At 37.8% G+C, this 19,709-nt stretch overlaps 1 protein-coding gene across 3 annotated transcripts in view; it reads right to left on the minus strand.

Annotated features, from left to right (window-relative positions):
- SMCHD1 (structural maintenance of chromosomes flexible hinge domain containing 1) overlaps nucleotides 1–19,709 on the minus strand; it is a 176,326-nt gene that overhangs the window by 134,180 nt on the left and 22,437 nt on the right. For all 3 annotated transcript variants that reach the window (XR_002345042.1, XM_021096138.1, XM_021096137.1), the window contains exons 2-3: nucleotides 7,967–8,042; nucleotides 6,806–6,967 (exon numbers count right to left, since the gene is read on the minus strand). Coding sequence is in view for 2 of the 3 variants with exons in the window: in XM_021096137.1 (XP_020951796.1) it covers nucleotides 6,806–6,967; nucleotides 7,967–8,042 (238 nt within the window). In the remaining variant the exon portion in view is untranslated. The remainder of the gene's footprint in view (nucleotides 1–6,805; nucleotides 6,968–7,966; nucleotides 8,043–19,709) is intronic.

Raw genomic sequence — 19,709 nt, forward strand, 5'->3', positions numbered from 1 at the left:
ATGGGAAGAAAAAAGTTAAGAGTAATTTGAAAGGAAGAAAAAAGTAGAATTTAGCATCCAATTAGATATAAAAAGGAGGAAGAAAAAAGTAGAATTTAGCATCCAATTAGATATAAAAGGAGAATTTAGCATCCAATTAGATATAAAAGGAGAAAGAAAAAGTAGAATTTAGCATCCAATTAGATATAAAAGGAGAAAGGAAGAAAGAAGTAGAATTTAGCATCCAATTAGATATAAAAGGAGAAAGAAAATCCAAGGTGATTTTGAGTCTTTAGAAGACTAGTTAAATGGTCATATTTTCCATAAAGGGAAAATACAGAATAAGGAAAGAAAAATTTAACTTTAGATGTGAAGTCCTACCACTATATCAAGCTCAATGAGTAGAAGTATTCCACAGAGCTGGAATGGATGCCATACTTCACAAAGAGAATAAAGACAGCCAGAGATAAATTCATTGGCATAGAATAGTTTAAGTTTCAGTTAGTTCACTAAGAGAAAAGTATAAAAAGATCAGCATGACTTATATACCATATAGTCAGTAATACCAGAGGTAGCATCAAAGGCAAAGGAAAGAGAGGCAACAAAAAGACCTGGAATGTAATGCTAAGTCACAGAAATTAAAGAGTTTAAGCAGTGAGGTTTTCTGCCTATTCATATAATGACAGTAGTAATGAAAACTAGTACATCCAATCTGGAAAGTAATTAATTTATATCAAGCCTTAAAAGTATGTCTGATGACTCCATGATTATATATTTAGATACTTATCCCGAGAGGAAGAATTAAAGATTCATTCAATATGCAAATATATAAGCACCTACTATTTGCCAGGCATTGCTTTAGGAACTGAACACAACAGGCAAAAGTCCTGTTCTCTGACGTTAACATTCTAGTGGAAGAGGATGATAAATGAAATATGTTTGTAATAAATAAGTAAATTTGTTAGCATGTTAGAAGGTAGCATATGCTAAAGAGAAAAGAAATCAAGTATAAATGGTCCCTAACTTAAAGATGGTCCACTTATGATTTTTCAACTTTATGATGGTGCAAAAGCTATCTGCATTCAGTAGAAATCGTATTTGGGGAGTTCTGGTCGTGGCTCAGTGGAAACGAATCCAACTAGTATCCATGAGGATGTGGGTTCGATCCCTGGCCTCACTCAGTGGGTCAGGGATCCGGCATTGCTGTGAGCTACGGTGTAGGTCACAGACACAGCTCAGACCCTGCACTGCTGTGGCTCTGGCGTAGGCCGGTAGCTGTAGCTATGATTCGACTCCTAGCCATACTTTGAATTTTGGTTTTTTCTCAGGCAAGCAATAAGTGGTAAAATACTCTCATGATGCTGAGCAGCAACAGTGTGCTACAGCTCTTAGTCGGCCATTCAATAACGAGGGTAAACAATCAATACACTTAACTACCATTCTGTTCCCATACAATCACTGTTTATCATTCTCTTTTCACTTTTAGTATTCAATAAATCACGTGAGATAATCAACACTTTATTATAAAATAGGCTTTGTGTCAGATGATTTTGCCCAACTATAGGCTAATGTACGTGGTCTGAGCACATTTAAGGTAGGCGAGGCTAAAAGCTATGTTTGGTAGGTAAGATGTATCGTAAATTGAAAATACTTTAAGTCAAAGTGTACTTTCGACTTGAAATACTTCAAGCTTACATGGGTTTACCTGGCAAAGAGGAAACACAGCTGCAATTTTTTAAAAGGTGACAAAGATAACTTTTGTTGAGAAAAATAACAATAAACAAGACCTGAAGGAGATGACTGAATGTGACAGAGGCAGAGGGACCTGAGCCAAGGACAAAGCCAGCGCTTAAGAGGAATGAATAAGCAGAAAGAACTGTAGAAATAAAGTTAGGCTTATTGATATAAAAAATGCTTGTTTCTACCCACAGAATGGGAGAAAATCTTTGCAAATGAATCGACTGACAAGGGATTAATCTCCAAAATTTGTATAAACACCTTCTGCAGCTCCATACCAAAAAAACAAACAACCCCATCAAAAAATGGGCAGAAGATCAAAAGAGACAGTTCTTCAAAGAAGACATACAGATGGCCAAAAAACACATGAAAAGATGTTCAACATCACTCATCATTAGAGAAATGCAAATCAAAACCACCATGAGGTACCACCTTACACCAGCCAGAATGGCCGTCATCCAAAAGTCTACCAACAATAAGTGCTGGAGCAGGTGTGGAGAAAAAGGAACCCTGTTACACTACTGGTGGGACTGTAAATTGGTGCAACCACTGTGGAAAACAGTATGGAGATTCCTCAGAAAACTAAAAATAGGATGACTATTTGATCCAGCAATCCCACTCCTGGGCATCTATCCAGACAAAACCATGACTCGAAAAGACACATGTACTCCAATGTTCATTGCAGCACTATTTGCAATAGCCAAAACATAGAAACAACCTAAATGTCCATCCACAGAGGAGTGGATCAAGAAGATGTGGAACATGGGAGTTCCCGTCATGGCTCAGTGGTTAACGAATCCGACTAGGAACCATGAGGTTTCATGTTTGATCCCTGACCTTGCTCAGTGGGTTAGGGATCCGGCGTTGCAGTGAGCTATGGTGTAGGTTGCAGACATGGCCTGGATCCCACCTTGCTGTGGCTGTGGCGTACGCCGGTGGCTACAGCTCCGATTGGACCCCTAGCCTGAGAACCTCCATATGCCGCAGGAGCGGCCCAAGAAATGGCAAAAAGACAAAAAAAAAAAAAAAATGTGGTACATACACACAATGGAACATTACCCAGTCATTAAAAGAAACAAAATACCAGCATTTTAAGCAACCTGGATGGACCTAGAAACTATCATGCTAAGTGAAGTCAGCCATACAATGAGACACCAACATCAAATGCTTTCACTGACATGTGGAATCTGAAAAAAGGACAGACTGAGCTTCTTTGCAGAACAGATACTGACTCACAGACACTGAAAAACTTATGGTCTCCAGAGGAGACAGTTTGGGTGGTAGGGGATGTGCTTGGGTTGTGGGATGGAAATCCTGTGAAACGGGATTGTGATTATCATTATACTACTACAGATGTGATAAAAAAAAATAGAATGAAAAAAAGTTTGCTACTAAAAAAAAAAGAAAAGAAAAAAAATAAAGTTGGGGAGATAAAAAGCAGAGCTTCTAAAATCAAGCATGTAATTGTAAAGACTATGGCTTTTACGCTTAGTGGAACACAATCTGACTTCTCAAACCTTAAGGACAAGCAGGAAAAGAGAGACAAGGGGCCTCTGTACAACCTAGGTAACATGATGGTGCCTCAGACCTAGTGTTACCAACAGAAATAGAGAGAAATGGTCAGTTGTAGATAAACACTGAAGATAATGCCAACAGGATCTTCTGACAGACTGAATGAAATGTATCAGAAAAAAATCAATCGGATTTTTAGCTTAAATAACTAGAAAGAACCAAAATTAATTTGGATGGGACAACTATGTGTAGTAAATTTCCATCTTATATATTCTAGTAGAAATACAACACAGGCAGTTGGAAAGACAGGTCTGGAATTATTTTCAATATTTAACAAAAAAATGACCATTTTTCACCACCTCCACCTGGGAGCCACTGCCATAGAGATGACATTTAGAGCCACAAGACTGGATGGAACCACCAAGTGAGGAATTAGGTACCAAGGACTAAGCCCTGAAGCACCTAAACATGAAGAAGATAGGGAGTTTTCAGTATCTCAAAAAAAAAAAAAAAAAGAGAGAGTAAGGAAAAAAGAAAATAGCTAGTCATTGAGACAGAAAGAAAATACAGCGTGTGGTCTCTTGAAAGCCAAGCAGGAGTTCCTGTCGTGGTGCAGCGGAAACAAATCCGACTAGGAACCATGAGGTTGCGGGTTCGATCCCTGGCCTCGCTCAGTAGGTTAAGGATCCAGCATTACAGTGAGCTGTGGTGTAGGTTGCAGACACAGCTCCCGCGTTGCTGTGGCTCTGGCGTAGGCTGGTAGCTGTAGCTCCGATTGGATCCCTAGCCTGGGAACCTCCATATGCTGCAGGTGCAGCCCTAAAAAAGACAAAAAGACAAAAAAAAAAAAAAAAAGAAAAAAAGAAAGCCAAGCAAAGACTATATCAAGGAGGAGGAAGTGATAAACTGTCAAATAAAGCCTCAAATGAAAACTGAAAACTAATCACTAGATTTAGTCCCTGGTGACCCTAAACAAGTAAGTACAGGAGAATGAATAGGAGAGAAAGAAAGGAGAGGGACTGTCCTGTTTGTTTGCTTTGCCGCACCAGTGGCAGATGGAAGTTCCTGGGCCAGGGATAATCTGAGCCGCAGTCGCAGCAATGCCAGATCCTTAACCTGCTATGCCACAGTGGAAACTCTGACAGGCACTGTTGATAGTGAACATAGTCAACTCTTCTGAGGAGTTTTGCTGTAGTCAGGAGCAAAACTGGACAGTAACTGGTAGAAGAAATAAGATTATGATGTTACAATGGAGAAAAAAAACTTTTTTTTTTTTGGCTACACCCACAGCATGCCCAAGTTCCCAGGCTGGGGACTGAAGCAATACTACAGCAGCAACTGAAGCCGTAACAGTGACAACACACTATCCTTAACCCACTGAGCCACGAAGGAACTCTTAAGAGCTTTTTGTGTATGAAAACAACAATGTCAGAGATAATAAATATACTGGTTACAAGTTTAAGCTCTGAGGTCACTCAGCCAGAGTTCAAATCCTAGCTCCAACATGTACTAGCCTCTGGCAAGTTACCCAAAATCTCTTAGCCTCAGTTTCCTCTGCAAAAATAGGGTCATTACCCAATATTAACTAATACATAAGATTAGATTAAATGAGAAAATGCTCATAAAGCACTTGGCACCTGACACTGTAGCTGACAGTAGTAATAATATCAGTAGCAGTCAAGGTAAGGATATACTAAAAGTCACAGGAATATTCAGCCATTTGTAACAAAAGAAGCCCTGAAATAGCCTAAATGTCTAACAGCAGTACACTGTTTAAATAAATTTTTATATAAATACAATATAAGCAAATACATATTAACATATATATAAAAGATGTTCATTTCATTTTAAATTAAAAAGGTTAAAAAAGTACATATCAAATAAAACGATTAAAAAAGAAAAAATACCAAACAATATGAAAAGGTCTGAAATAATAAACACCTAAGTGTTAGTGGCAGCTACATCCAGGTGGTAGAGATAGGGATGTTCTTTATGTTCTTTTTGCTTATCTACATTTTCTAATTTTCTACAAACAATAATGTATACACACACAAAAAAAACTTTAATAAGTAAGTTTATAAAGAACATCGAAATAGTATTAAATGTTTTGGCAGGGTCCAAACAGAAAAGATTCTCTAAATCAATTAGCACACAATCCAAAGGTAGGATAAAAACCGGCAATTAGGAGTTCCTGTCGTGGCACAGTGGTTAACGAATCCGACTAGGAACCATGGAGGTTGCGGGTTCGGTCCCTGGCCTTGCTCAGTGGGTTAAGGATCCGGCGTTGCCATGAGCTGTGGTGTAGGTCAAAGACACGGCTCGGATCCCGCGTTGCTGTGGCTCTGGTGTAGGCTGGCGGCTACAGCTCCGATTGGACCCCTAGCCTGGGAACCTCCATATGCCGCGGGAGTGGCCCGAGAAATGGCAAAAAGACAAAACAAAACAAAACAAAACAAAAAAAACGGCAGTTAGTAAAGGTGGAAGGAAATGACAAAAAACAGAAACTACTTGTTCATGCAGTTCTGCTATACAAATTCCCAAGGTAAAACAAATACTTTCTTAATTGGGAGAGGTCTATGGGAAGCCAGGAAGACTAGATCAGGAGAGTATACAAGAGATGAAAAGATATGTAAGCACCAGTCTCTTGTGAATTGAAAGGAATAAATTCTCATTCTAGGTTAGTTAGTTTATTTATTTATTGTCTTTATGGCCGCACCTGCGGCATATGGAAGTTACCAGGCTAGGGGTCAAATTAGAGCTGCAGCTGCCGGCCTACACCACAGCCACAGCAGTGCCAGATCCGAGCCAAGTCTGCAACCTACACCACAGCTTAGGGCAACACTGGATCCTTAACCCACTGAGCAAGGCCAGGAATTGAACCCACAGCCTCATGGATACTAGTTGAGTTCATTAGTGCTAAGCCACAACGGGAACTCCTAAGTTAGTTTCAAAGGAGAGGTATCTTTACTCTGAAGTAAGATCACCTGAATAGAAAAAGAAATCTACTGTGATGAAGACATGTAGTAAAGAAGCTCACAATGATTGGTCACAGATTTATAGTAAGGTAGAATGAGAGCTTTTTTTTTGGGGGGGGAGAGCACACCCACAGCATGCAGAAGTTCCCAGGGATCAAACCTGTGTCACAGCAGCCATCCAAGCCACTCCAGTGACAATACTGGGTCCACAACCCACTGTGCCACAAGAGAACTCTGAGAGAACGTTTTTATTTTTATTTATTTATTTACTGCCTTTTTAGGGCCATACCCGTGGCACATGGAAGTTCCCTGGCTAGGAGTTGAATAAGAGCTGGAGCTGCCAGCCTACACCACAGTCACAGCAATGCTAGATCCAAGCCACATCTGTGACCTATGCTGCAGCTTGTGGCATTACCTGATCCTTAACCCTCTGAGCGAGGCCAGGGATCAAACCCACATCTTCACGGATGCTAGTCGGGTTTTTTAACTGCTGAGCCACAATACAAACTCCAGAACTTTTTTAAAGTGAAGGAATGGGACACGTGATCAGGAGATAAAGGAGAGTGACAGTTTATTAAAATTAGTAAAAACAGAATACTTACGTAAAGGATTTTGTCCTTCACTTGCATAATATTCATACATGCCACTTTTAACCAATGTGTCATAGTGAGGTAGGAAGTCAATCCGTTCTTTTGTAGCTGTTAGCAGTAACTGATTGACTGTCTGTAGCACGTATAGAGTGACTCCATCCTTAACAGTTTCATCTGTAAGTCAAGAGGTAACATCTTAAATGCTAAGCTAGCATTCAAAGCACAATCAATTTATTATTATTCTTTTGGTCACAACCAAAAGATGAGGCCAAAATTAATTAAATAATTAAATTATACAGGCAAATTCCCAAATAACGAATCAATCTATAAATTCAGTTGTGTTTTGTTATGAATATCAGCAAAACAGGTCCAAATACTTCCACTCATCTGAAATACTCAATTCTTAAAAAGTCAAACTGTCATAGGAAATCAGATGAGGAACTACATTAAAGTGGTATATGAATAAGGAAGAATGATGAAAATCGAAAAGCAATAAGGCACAAAAACTGGCAAGACTTAGAACATAGTTGGTTAAAAAAAAGACAATGGATGTTCAAATTTAGATAAGCAATGAGATCCTGCTATATAACACAGAGAACTATATCTAGTCACTTATGATGGAACATGATGGAAGATAATGTGAGAAAAAGAATGTGTATATATATATATGTGTGTGACTGGGTCACTTTGCTCTACCGTAGACACTGACAGAAAACTATAAACCAACTATAATGAAAAAATCATTAATAAAAATAATAAATGTATATTCAAATTTGGACAGAAATAATTTTATAAATATTTCAATTTTTTTTTAATTCTGTGAAATAAATATTTAGGACTATAACAAAAAAAAAAGAAAAAAAAAGACAATGGAAGAATTCTAGTTAGTCAGGAGAATTAGCTTTTCAAGGGCCCACAAAGAAGGCTTGTGGCTAGATGTTGAGCAAGGTCTCATCTGTAGACATAATGATACCAACTCTTTTTCTGTAATCTTGCTTGAAAAATATGACTTCTGTACAAACTTAGACATATGTAGCCAGTTTCCATCCCCATCCGAAAAAAGTAACCAAAAGCATCAATAGTTTTGTGATGCTTATCTATGTAATAAAATTTACTGCTCTATGATGTACTAGAATATATCAAATATAAAAGCATAAACATAGCATTGCTTACCAAAATTATCACAGGTAATTTCTTTCCTACTTGTTGTTGTAATAACAAATTTCTCTTCAGGTGAAATGGCAAGTGTCTATCCAAAATAAGAGAAATAAAATCAATTATTACACAAAGAAAATAAATGGACTATTCAAGTTTATAAAAATATGAAAATACCGATAAAACAGTGTATCTTAGTACTACAATTAGTGCTACATTTATTTGCATGAAAAGATCAGTCTTAATGTTTTCAAATTTTGCCTTTGTATAATTAAGCACAAATCTATTTATAAATTACCTATTTGCTTAACAAGGTTGATTTTTCTGCTATTATATGTTAGGTCCACACCCACAGCACATGGAGGTTTCCAGGCTCGGAGTCGAATTGGAGCTGTAGCTGCCAGCCTACGCCACAGTCACAGCAACTCAGGATCTGAGCCGCATCCGTGATCTACACCACAGCCCGGAGCAAACAACGGATCCTTAACTCACTGAGCAAGGCCAGGGATCGAATCCACATCCTCACAGATTCTAGTCGGGTTTGTTAACCCATGAAGAGAACTCCTAAGTGAACATTTTCAAAAGGTTTAACAACAGGACCCTCCCAGACAAAAGACTTATTACTTCATGTGAATATATAAGTAAACTTAGTTGGAGCAAAGCATTAACACTTATGTTCATATATATTAAGTACTTAAATATGTAAAAGCAAAAGTACTAGAAGAAAATAGAGATTAATATTTTTTAACACTGAAGAAAGGATAGCTACACTATGCAGGATATTTGCATAAAAACAATCTTTATTACCTATTATGACCCTTTCCAAAAATATAACTTAAAAAAAAAGTAAATTGAAAATTTAACAGGAAACAAAGCATCCTGAGGAGAAAAAAAAAGCCTTCATAAATAAAGATGAAAATCAACAAACATAAATAGGAAAAAGACATGAACAATCAAAGAGAAGACAAAGAGTTCCCACAGTGGCACAACAGGATTGGCTGTGTCTCTGCAGTGCCAGGAGGCAGGTTCGATACCCAGCCTGGTACAGTGAGTCAAAAGCTCTATGTTGCTGCAGCTATGGAGTAGGTCACAACTGAGGCTTGGATCTGATTCCTAGCATGAGAACTCCATATTCTGCAAGGCAGACAAAAATGAAAAGAAAAAAAAAAAAAGACAAAAGAAAATGACTACAAAACCGTAAGAAGCTAAAATTTCACAGCTAACCAAAAAATAAGAATTAGAAAGATGAGTTAACATTTTCATTAAAATTTTACATTATCTTTAAAATTACAAGATGCAAGCTCTTTCCAAAATTAAACAATAGGACAATGCACAGTTAAGAGAAAAGGCTGACCTCTGTTTCAGGTAATGATGGGCCAGTTAACCTAGACCAACCTTAGAAGCAAGATGACTTTAAAAAAAAATCTATATTAATGATACTTAGGTCTTCCATAGTGATACTAAAAATCCTTACTGGTCACTACTGAAACTAAATAAAGCACCAATTCCCTACTCTGAACACTGATAAATTAAAAGAAAAGAATTAGATAGAGCATTTATTATGCTTTTTTGCACCAACTTAAATTCAGAGTAACCATTTATCTCTAATTGATGAGGCAAAGTTGTTCTTTAAAGAATTCCCGAGATATTCCCCCCGCCCCCCCCCCTCCTTGAGCTGCAGCAATGATGACACTGGAGCCTTAATCTGCTGCACCAGAAGGGAACCCCCAGATGTACATTGTTTTAAGTCCTGAATAAGCTCCCCGCCAAAAAAAAAAAAAAAGAATTCCTGCTAATAAATATAGGAGGAATGGCAATCAGAATACCACCATGGGAGTTCCTGTCGTGGCGCAATGGTTAACGAATCCGACTAGGAACCATGAGGTTGTGGGTTCGGTCCCTGCCCTTGCTCAGTGGGTTAACGATCCGGCGTTGCCGTGAGCTGTGGTGTAGGTTGCAGACGCGGCTCAGATCCCGCGTTGCTGTGGCCCTGGCGTAGGCCAGTGGCTACAGTTCCGATTTGACCCCTAGCCTGGGAACCTCCATATGCCGCGGGAGCGGCCCAAAGAAAACAGCAAAAAAGACAAAAAATAAATAAATTAATTAAAAAAAAAAAAAAAGAATACCACCATGAATGACTAAACCATTAAGTCAAAATTTTATTATGGAGGAAGCCAGCGAAACCACCTGAATCCCACTAATCTGATCTTAGAATTGTTAAGCCATACATTACATGCCACCTGATGTGACGTATATATGAAGTACCAACAACACCTATAAAGTATTTTTGCCTCCTCATCCCAAAGCTGAACCTAAATCTTTATTATAAGTTATTAAAAACAGCTTCCAATTTACAGGACACATAGAGTTAGAATAAGCTCAATTACACCATAAAGAAGCACAGACAAAGGTTCCTTGGTCTTTGGGTTAAGGATTCCAGGTCAGTGGGTTAAGGATCTGGTGCTGTCACTGAGGTAGCTCAGGTTGTTAAGGATCTGGCGCTGTCACTGAGGTTGCTCAGGTTGCTGCTGGGGCATGGGTTCAATCCCTGGCCTGGGAACTTCCGCACACCATAGGCAGGGACAAAACTAAACTAAACTAAAACAGGAAGCTATTTAAAAAAAAAAGAAGCAGCAGCAGCACAGACCAATTCAGAATGTGGAAGGTGAGAGACAAACCAACTTGATTTCTTCAACAAGTAGATGTCAAGAAAAACAAAATAGACTGGGGAAGGTATTTTGCAAGAAACAAAAAAAACAAGTTCAATACAAATACCCTGATTTAAACAAATCACGTATTAAAAAAATTTTGAGGCAAAAAAATCTGAATAAAAACTGAACTATTAGTTAACAATTAAAAATGTTAATTTTGATGGTGTGATAATAGAAATGCATGATGTAAAGAGAAGTGAAGTGAACTAAGGCCTGGAATATGCTTCAAGAGGCAAAAATGAAGCTAGTGTGGTAGATACTTGGAAACTGTTTAATAAGGATAATGAGTACATATAGGTTCATAATGCTATTATCTCTCTATATATTTGAGGCTTTTAATAAGAAAATTGTCTAACTTATACTACTGCAGACCAGTGAAAGAGAAGAGAGAACCCTGAAAGAAAAACCTACACATATATACGGGGGGGGGGGGGGAGGTTGGCAAATAGAATGACATTACAAACTGCTGAGGAAAGAATAAACTATTCAATGAATATTATTGAGACAACTAGTTAATTGTACAAAAATAGGTAAGATAAATAAAATCCACTTCTCAACATACCCAAAAACAAATTCCAAGAGAACTAAAGCAGCTACATATTAATCCAAAGGAAAATAGGGAAGTAATTTTGAGAGAAGAGGGAAAAGGATTTCTGAAAATATCAAAAGTGTAAGCCATGAAGGAGAAAGCATGAAAAGATGTTCATCCTCACTAGTTATCAGAGAAATGAGAACAACTTGATTATCATTTCCATGAAGCTGGCAAAAAATTTTTAAGTCTTAAAAATATAAAGTATAGGCCTCCATTAAAAGGATCATACACCACGACCAAGTGGGATTTATCCCAGGGATGCAAGGATTTTTCAGTATCTGCAAATCAATGTGATACAACACATTAACAAACTGAAAAATAAAAATTATACGATCCTCTCAACAGATGCAGAAAAAGCTTTTGATAAAATTTAACAACCATTTATGACAAAAACTCTCCAGAACATGGACACAGAAAGAACATACTACAACACAATAAAAGCCATATATGGCAAGCCCACAGCTAAACTCAATACTCAACAGTATAAAGCTGGTATCATTCCATCTAAGATCAGTAACAAGAAAAGAATGCTCACTCTCACCACTGTTATTCAAAATAGTTCTGGAAAGTCCTAGAAATAGCAATCAAAGAAGAAAAAGGAATCTGAACTGGAAAGGAAGAAGTAAAACTGTCACTCTTTGCAGATGCCATAACACTGTACACAGAAATCCTAAATACACCACCAGCAAATTACTAGAGCTCATCAATGAATTCAGTAAAGCTGCAGGATAAAAAACCAACATACAGGAAGTTCCTGTTGTGGCTCAGCAGTAATGAACCCAACTAGTATCCATGAGGACTCAGGTTTGATCCCTGGCTTCATGCGGTGGGTTAAAGCAACCAGCATTGCTGTGAGCTGTGATGTAGGTCACAGACATGGCTCGGATCCTGTGTTGCTGTGGCTCTGGCATGGGCCGGCAGCCAAAGCTCCCAGGCTCCTAGCCTGGGAACTTCCATATTCTGCAGGTGTGGCCCTCAAAAGCCAAAAAAAAAAAAAAAAAAAAATACACACACACACATATACAGAAATCTGTTGCATTTCTATACATTAAAAATGAAACATCAAAAAGCCAAATTAAGGAAACAACCCCATTTACAAATGCATAAAAATAAAATCCCTAGAATAAACCTACCTAAGGAAGCAAAAGACCTGTACTCAAAAAACTATAAGAAGACACAAATAGATATACCATGTTCTTGAACTGGAAGAACCAATATTGTTAAAATAACCATACTACCTAAAGCAATCTACAGATTCAATGCAATCTCTATCAAATTACCAATGGCAGTTTTCACAAAACTAGAACAAATAATTTTAAAATTTGTATAGAAACACAAAAGACTTCAAAAGACTTTCTTTCTTTTTGAGAAAGAAAAAGAGCTGAAGTTTCATGCTCTCTGATATCAGATTATATTACAAAGCCACAGTAATCAAAACATATGGTACTGGCACAAAAAGAGACTCATGGATCAATGGAACAGATAGAGAGCCCAGAAATAAACCTATGCACTTAGGGTCAACTCATCTTGATCTTAGGAGGCAAGAAGATACAATGGAAAAAGATAGTCTCTTAAATAAGCAGTGCTGGGAAAACTGGACAGGGACAAGGAAAAAAATGAATTCAAAGATTTTAACAACAATACAAAAATAAATTCAAGATGGTTTACAGACCTAAGTCTAAAAATGGATACTATAAAACTCCTAAGCGGATAGGAGTTTTATAGGCGGAAGACTCTGACATAAATTGCATTGGTTTTTTTTTTGCATCTGCCTCCTACAATAATGGAAATAAAAGCAAAAATAAACAAATGAGGCCTAATTAAACTTAAAAGCCTTTGCACAGCAAAGGAAATCATAAATGAAACACAACCTATGGAATGGGGGATACACGTGCAAACGACCCAACTGACAAGGCATTAATCTCCAAAACTCCAATAGCTCATACAGCTCAATATCAAAAAGCAAACAACCCAAACTTCCCTAGTGGCTCAGCAGGTTAAGGATCCACTGTCACTGCTGTGGCACTGGTCACTGCTGTGGCACAGGTTCAATCCTTAGCCTGGGAACTTCTATGTGCTGTCGGCACAGCCTAAACAACCAACCAACCCAATCAAAAAAAAGCTGGAAAACCTAAATAGACATTTCTCCAAAGCAGACAGACAGGTGGCCAACAGGCATATGAAAAGATGCTCAACAACACTAATTATCAGAGAAATGAAAATTAAAACTACAGTGAGCTATCACCTCACACAGGTCAGAATGGCCATCATCAAAAAGTCTACAAATAATATGGAAGTTTATGCATGGTGCAGCATATTAAGAATCCAGCACTTCAGTAGAGCTGCAACTGCAACATGGGTTCAACCCCTGGCCTGGGAACTTCCACGTGCCATTTTTTGGGGTATGGCAAAAAAAAAAAGTCTAAAAATAATAAATTCTGGAGTTCCCATTGTGGCACAGCAGAAAAGAATCCAACTAGTAACCATGAGGTTTCAAGTTTGATTCCTGGCCTCGTTCAGTGGGTTAAGGATCCCATGCTGCCATGAGCTGTGGTGTAGGTGGCAGACATGGCACGGATCCCACATTGCTGTGGCTGTGCAATTCGACCAGCTGGGAACCTCCATGTGCCAAGAGTGTGGCCCAAAAAAGGAAAAAGTAAAATAAATAAATAAATACATTCATTCTGGAGAGGGTGTGGAGAAAAGGAAATCCTCCTACACTGTTAGTGGGAATGTAAATTGGTGCAGCCACTAAGGAGAACAGTATGGAGGTTCCTTAAAAAAATAAAACGGAGTTACCATATGACTCAGCAATCTCACTCCTGAGCATATACCCAGAAAAGACGAAAACTCTAATTCGAAAAGATCCATGCATTCCAATATTAACAGCAGAACTAATTACAACAGCCAAGACATGGAAGCAATCTAAAATATATATACAATGGAATATTACTCAGCCATAAAAAAGAATGAAATGCCATTTGTAACATGGATGGACATAGAGATTATCATACTAAGTGAAGTAAGTCAAAGACAAATGTCATATATCACATATATGTGGAATCTAAAAAATGATACAAATTAAGTTATGAAATAGACTCACAGACATAGAAAACAAACTGACAGTTACCAAAGGGGAAAGGGGGTAGGGGAAAGATAAACTGAGAATTTGGGATTTACAGATACACATAACTATATAAAATAGATAAACAACAAGGTCCTACTGTATAGCACAGGGAATTGTATTCAATACCTTTTAATAAACTATAATGAAGAAGAATCTGGAAAACTATATATATTTTTATATATATAAATAAAATTGGGAGTTCCCGTTGTGGCTCAGTGGTTAACGAATCCGACTAGTATCCATGAGGTTGTGGGTTTGATCCCTGGCTCAGTGGGTTAAGGATCTGGTGTTGCTGTGAGCTGTGGTTGAGGTTGCAGACGCGGCTCGGGATCCTGCATTGCTGTGGCTCTGGCACAGTCTAGCGGCTACAGCTCCGATTAGACCCCTAACTTGGGAACCTTCATATGCCACTGAAGCGGCCCTAGAAAAGACAAAAAGACAAAAAAAAAAAAAAAAAAAAAAGAAAAGAAAAGAACAACCATACCGAAAAGTAATTTGGTATACTTCAGTAAAATTAAAAATACTCATATCCTGGAGCTCTCTAATGACTCAGCCAGTTAAGGATCTGGTGTTGTCACTGCTGTGGCTCTGGTCACTGCTGTGGCGCAGGTTCAATCCCTGGTCCAGGAACTTTAACACAGCTTGAAAAAAAAAACTCATATACAATTCCACCAAAGAGAAATGAAGTTATAGAAATACATTGATGAGGAAAAGATTCTATTTGTTTATAGAAATAAAAACTGGGCGTTCCAGTCGTGGCTCAGCGGAAACAAATCTGACTAGTATCCATGAGGACACACATTCAATCCCTGGCCTCGCTCAATGGGTTAAGGATCCAGCACTGCTGTGGTCACAGACTTGGCTCGGATCTGGCATGGTTGTGATGTAGGCCAGCGGCTACTGCTCAGATTCGACGCCTTGCCTGGGAACCTCCATATGCTGAGGGTGCAGCCCTAAAAAGACAAAAAAAAAAAAAAAAAAAAAAAAAAGAAAGAAAAACTGTTTTTTACAAATTAGGCTTTTATAAAATCATGATAGGCTTTATTTTTAGTTCCTTACTACTTTATTTCTACAATGTCCCAAATGTTGGATCATGTGTTTATAGATCCTACAGAACATAATACATTGTTTTTATAGTTACTGAAAAGCTATTTTGTCAAATTGAATTTTTTAAGATCTATGAAAAGTACTTATATATAAGTATTTCATACAATCACTCCATAATTTTATTATTCAATTAAGATACATGAGCTATATTTTCTTTGCTTTATCTATAATTCTTCATAAAAATTATTTCTAAAATTCATTAACTTTTCTAAATTATTTTATAGCTCTGGTATTTGACAAACAAATTAAATATTTTTACATTATTCATTATGCTTTAATTCAAGATGTCATACCCTTTTCCTTCCATACTTTTGGTCTAAAAAGCTATCTTGTCAAACTAAGCTGAAGTCTTTCATGTATTTGTGCTAAACTGGTCTTGAACACACATTTCTTCTGCCTTTCTCTCTACGAAAGCAAGACACATTCTATTTGAGCAAAAGTCCTAACTGGGCCTTTTCACCTTTTTTTTTCTTTTTTGGCCTCCCTGCAACATGTGGAGTTCCATATGGGATCAGATCCAAGTCGCAACCCTACGCCACAGCTCCAGAAATGCCAGACCCTTTAACCTACTGCGCTAAGCCGAGGATCAAACTTGCATCCTGGAGCTGCAAAGACACTCTGGCAAACTCCGGCTTTTTCACTTTTATAAAAGCACTTCAATCCCACCTTTTTCTGGTCTAACATTAAAGCACGTGGATCTGCCTTTAATGAGTAAAGTAACTGCCCTGCATGTCTTCAGGTCAGCTTCAAACTATATGCTGTTAAAAACTTCTCTCAAAAGCCAATTTTAAGAGATATTTATGAAGGGCTAACTAACTTGCAGTCCATAAAATCCTCAAATGCCTTAAACTTCATCAATGGATTAGGTCAGTCAGAAACTAAATATCTGAACGCCATCTCTCTGAAACTCTGCGAAACTAGACTTTAATGATTTGTGCTTTGCCATTATATATCCAATGGCTCTGTTTCTGACCATCCCAAAACCAGGAACACCCATATTGCACTTGAGTAAGAAAGCTCTACAAAAACTTGTATGGTAACTGGTTAAAGCAGGTTGCAATACCCTAAATAACACAGAGTGTACCTTGCATTAAAGGGTAAGATAAGAGAAGTCTTTCCTATCTGTAAGAATCATCCATTTTATCAGGATTTGTAAGGAATCTAGGGAGAATTTTTTTCTCAAAGTTTTGCATCTTTAGCAGTGGGAATGTTTTTATTTGTTTGTTTGTTTTGCTTTTTAGGGCCACACCCTCAGCATATGGAGGTTCCCAGGACAGGGGTCGTGGAATCAGCTACAGCTGCTGACCTACGCCACAGCCATGCAGGATCCAAGCTGCATCTGTGACCTACACCACAGCTCAAGGCAACAACGGATCCTTAACTCACTGAGCAAGGCCAGGGATCAATTGAACCCACAACCTCATGGTTACTAGTCAGATTCATTTCTGCTGAGCCACAACAGGAACCCCTGTTTTTATTTTATAGACAATGTGGATTTTGTATCAATTGTCTTTCCTTCTCTGTTCTGATTTCTAAGAAACTCAAAGCTGATTTCATGGCTCAGCACTGGTAGAAGATATTATCAAATGAACTTCCATTTATTGCTCTCCTCAGGTTACCATTCTATGCTTTTTTTTTTTCCTCCTTTTTTGGCTGTGGCATGGGAAGTTCCTGGGTCAGGGATCAAATCTGAGCTGGAGCTGTGACCTACACTATAGCTGCAGCTGCAGCAACATCAGATCCTCCCACTAACACCTCCACAGAGACAAGCCAGATCATTAACCCACTGCTCCACAGTAGGAACTCCTATTCTTACATCTATCTTCTTTCACTTTTTTTCTTTTCATCTTTTGGAAATTTTTCAGCATAATATACACACATACTTTTTTTTTTTTTTTTAAGGAAAAGACTGATTCATTTAACTAAATATCTATAAGTCAAATATTAGGTAAGGCTCTTACCCTCAAGGAGCAGAGAATGTTTAAAAAAGTACAATAGTATAACAAGTGCTATGGTGAGGTGACAAGAAATAGTGGAACCACACAAAGGAAAAAGTAGACATTTCCTCAAAATTAGGGATGGAGGGGAGGGTTTGCACACAGAGGACTTAATGCTTGGGCATATTAAGAATTTAGGGGAGTTCCCGTCGTGGCTCAGTGGTTAACGAATCCAACTAGGAACCATGAGGCTGCGGGTTCGATCCCTGACCTTGCTCAGTGGGTTAAGGATCCGGCGTTGCCATGAGCTGTGGCGTAGGTTGCAGACGCGGCTCGGATCCCGCGTTGCTGTGGCTCTGGCGTAGGCCGGTGGCTATGGCTCCGATTCGACCCCTAGCCTGGGAACCTCCATATGCTGCGGGAGTGGCCCAAGAAAATGGCAAAAAAGACAAAAAAAAAAAAAAAGAATTTAGGGACTAAGTTATTTCCTAATCTTTGATTCTGTAAGGCTACAAGGGTTCAGGTGAGTCAACAGCTGCTTATCATAGGTCTAAGGGCTTCTGCCAAATCTATCTCTTCCTTTCTCTGCATTGCTCCTTTTCCAAAAAGTGAGCTTTCCCCAAATAACAGTTTAGGATCCATAATACTTTCTAGCACTACAAATACTTATTGGCTTAAGTTTTAATAAAAAATTTAAATTTAGTGCACTATCTGCCTCCTCCCTTAACAAGGAAAATGAGGACTTTAGTAAGTAGTGTGGGCACTATAGAGACTATTTTTTAAAAAATACAAGTTTTAGAATCAAACAGACCTAAATTATAATCCCAATATCACTGTTTATGAACTACATAAACTCAGACTTAATTCAATAATTTATTTTAGTTCTTCACATATATAATGGGGACAAAGTTACGGGACTAGGTGGCATAATCTGAATGACGTTTTAATTTTTTTGTAAAAGTTAGCCTTCCTTTTTTTTTCCCTTACTTCTTCTCTCTGCTCACATCTAATCAAATTTAACCTTCTCCATTCCAGCAGGGAAAGTAAGAAGGAGGAGGAAAACAATTGGTCAAAGAAAATACTTTCCTTGATTTTCAAGTTAAAATATTGAAGAAATAGAATAAATATATCTATAACATAGAACATCATTTGAGACAGAGCGGTATAACAGAAAGAATATGGGTTCTGTGTTTGACTAATTTTTGTACTAGCTATTTGACTTAAGTGAGTCACCATCTCCAAAAGTGAGTTTCCACTTCCGTAATAAGAGGTTAATACACTTCCCCTATATATGCAACAGAGTTGCTGACACTTCTCACATGGGAGAACTATTTCTGGAGGGAAGGTAAATTAGTACAACCTTTTTGAAAAGCAATTTAAAAATACAAAAAAGAGACTTAAAAATATACCTGACTTTTGATCAAGAAATTTCACTTCTAAGAATCTAAACCAAAGAAAAATAAAGACATAAAAGACAATGCATTCAAAGAGGTTTATCATGGCACTGTTTAAAATTGAAAATAAGCAAATGTCAACAAAACTGAGAGATTTGGTTATATAAAAAGTGCTACAAAACAGACCACTTCAATTATGAAGACTTGTATTATAATAGAAAAATACTGACAGTATTAAGTGAAAAAAAAATGGAATACAGACATCTACTACAGCTATTTAAAAAATAAGGTGGGGGGGGCGGGGGCGGTAAGGATACAAAGAAATAACTCTAAGTGCTAACAGTGGATATAAATTTTACAGGGAGTAAAAGGTTTACTTTTTTCCCCCTCTGGTTCCGTATTTTCTTTGATGTGCTGTTATTTTAAAACAATTTTTATATGCCATGATTTTAAATCCACACATAATATATTTTATATAATCAACTACAAGCATAATAAACATAGTTTCCAGAGTTCCCTGGGTGGCCTAGCAATTAAGGATCAAGTGTTGTCAATGCTATGGCCTCGGTTCATACTGGCCAGGGAACTTCCGCCTGCCCGGGCCACTGCAAAAAAACAAAAAAAAAGTTTCCTTTTCCTGGTTGGTTTTGAATACATTCTCAAAAAAGATGAACATTCATTCACTTTTCAAACACATGGGAATCTGCTATGTCCAGGCACAAGGATGAACTTCTGACTTTTTGACATTTTGTCTTCTAATTTGGGCATTTACTACGTGCCAGGCACAATTCCAGACCTTAGGCATAGAGAAATCAAAGCCCTTGCTCTCAAGTCGTTGTTGTTTTTTTTTTCTATGGGTCTTGATTTCAATTATTTCAGCAACAGAGTTAATA

This window comes from Sus scrofa, chromosome 6 (genome assembly GCF_000003025.6).
Source record: "Sus scrofa isolate TJ Tabasco breed Duroc chromosome 6, Sscrofa11.1, whole genome shotgun sequence".
NCBI lineage: Eukaryota > Metazoa > Chordata > Mammalia > Artiodactyla > Suidae > Sus > Sus scrofa.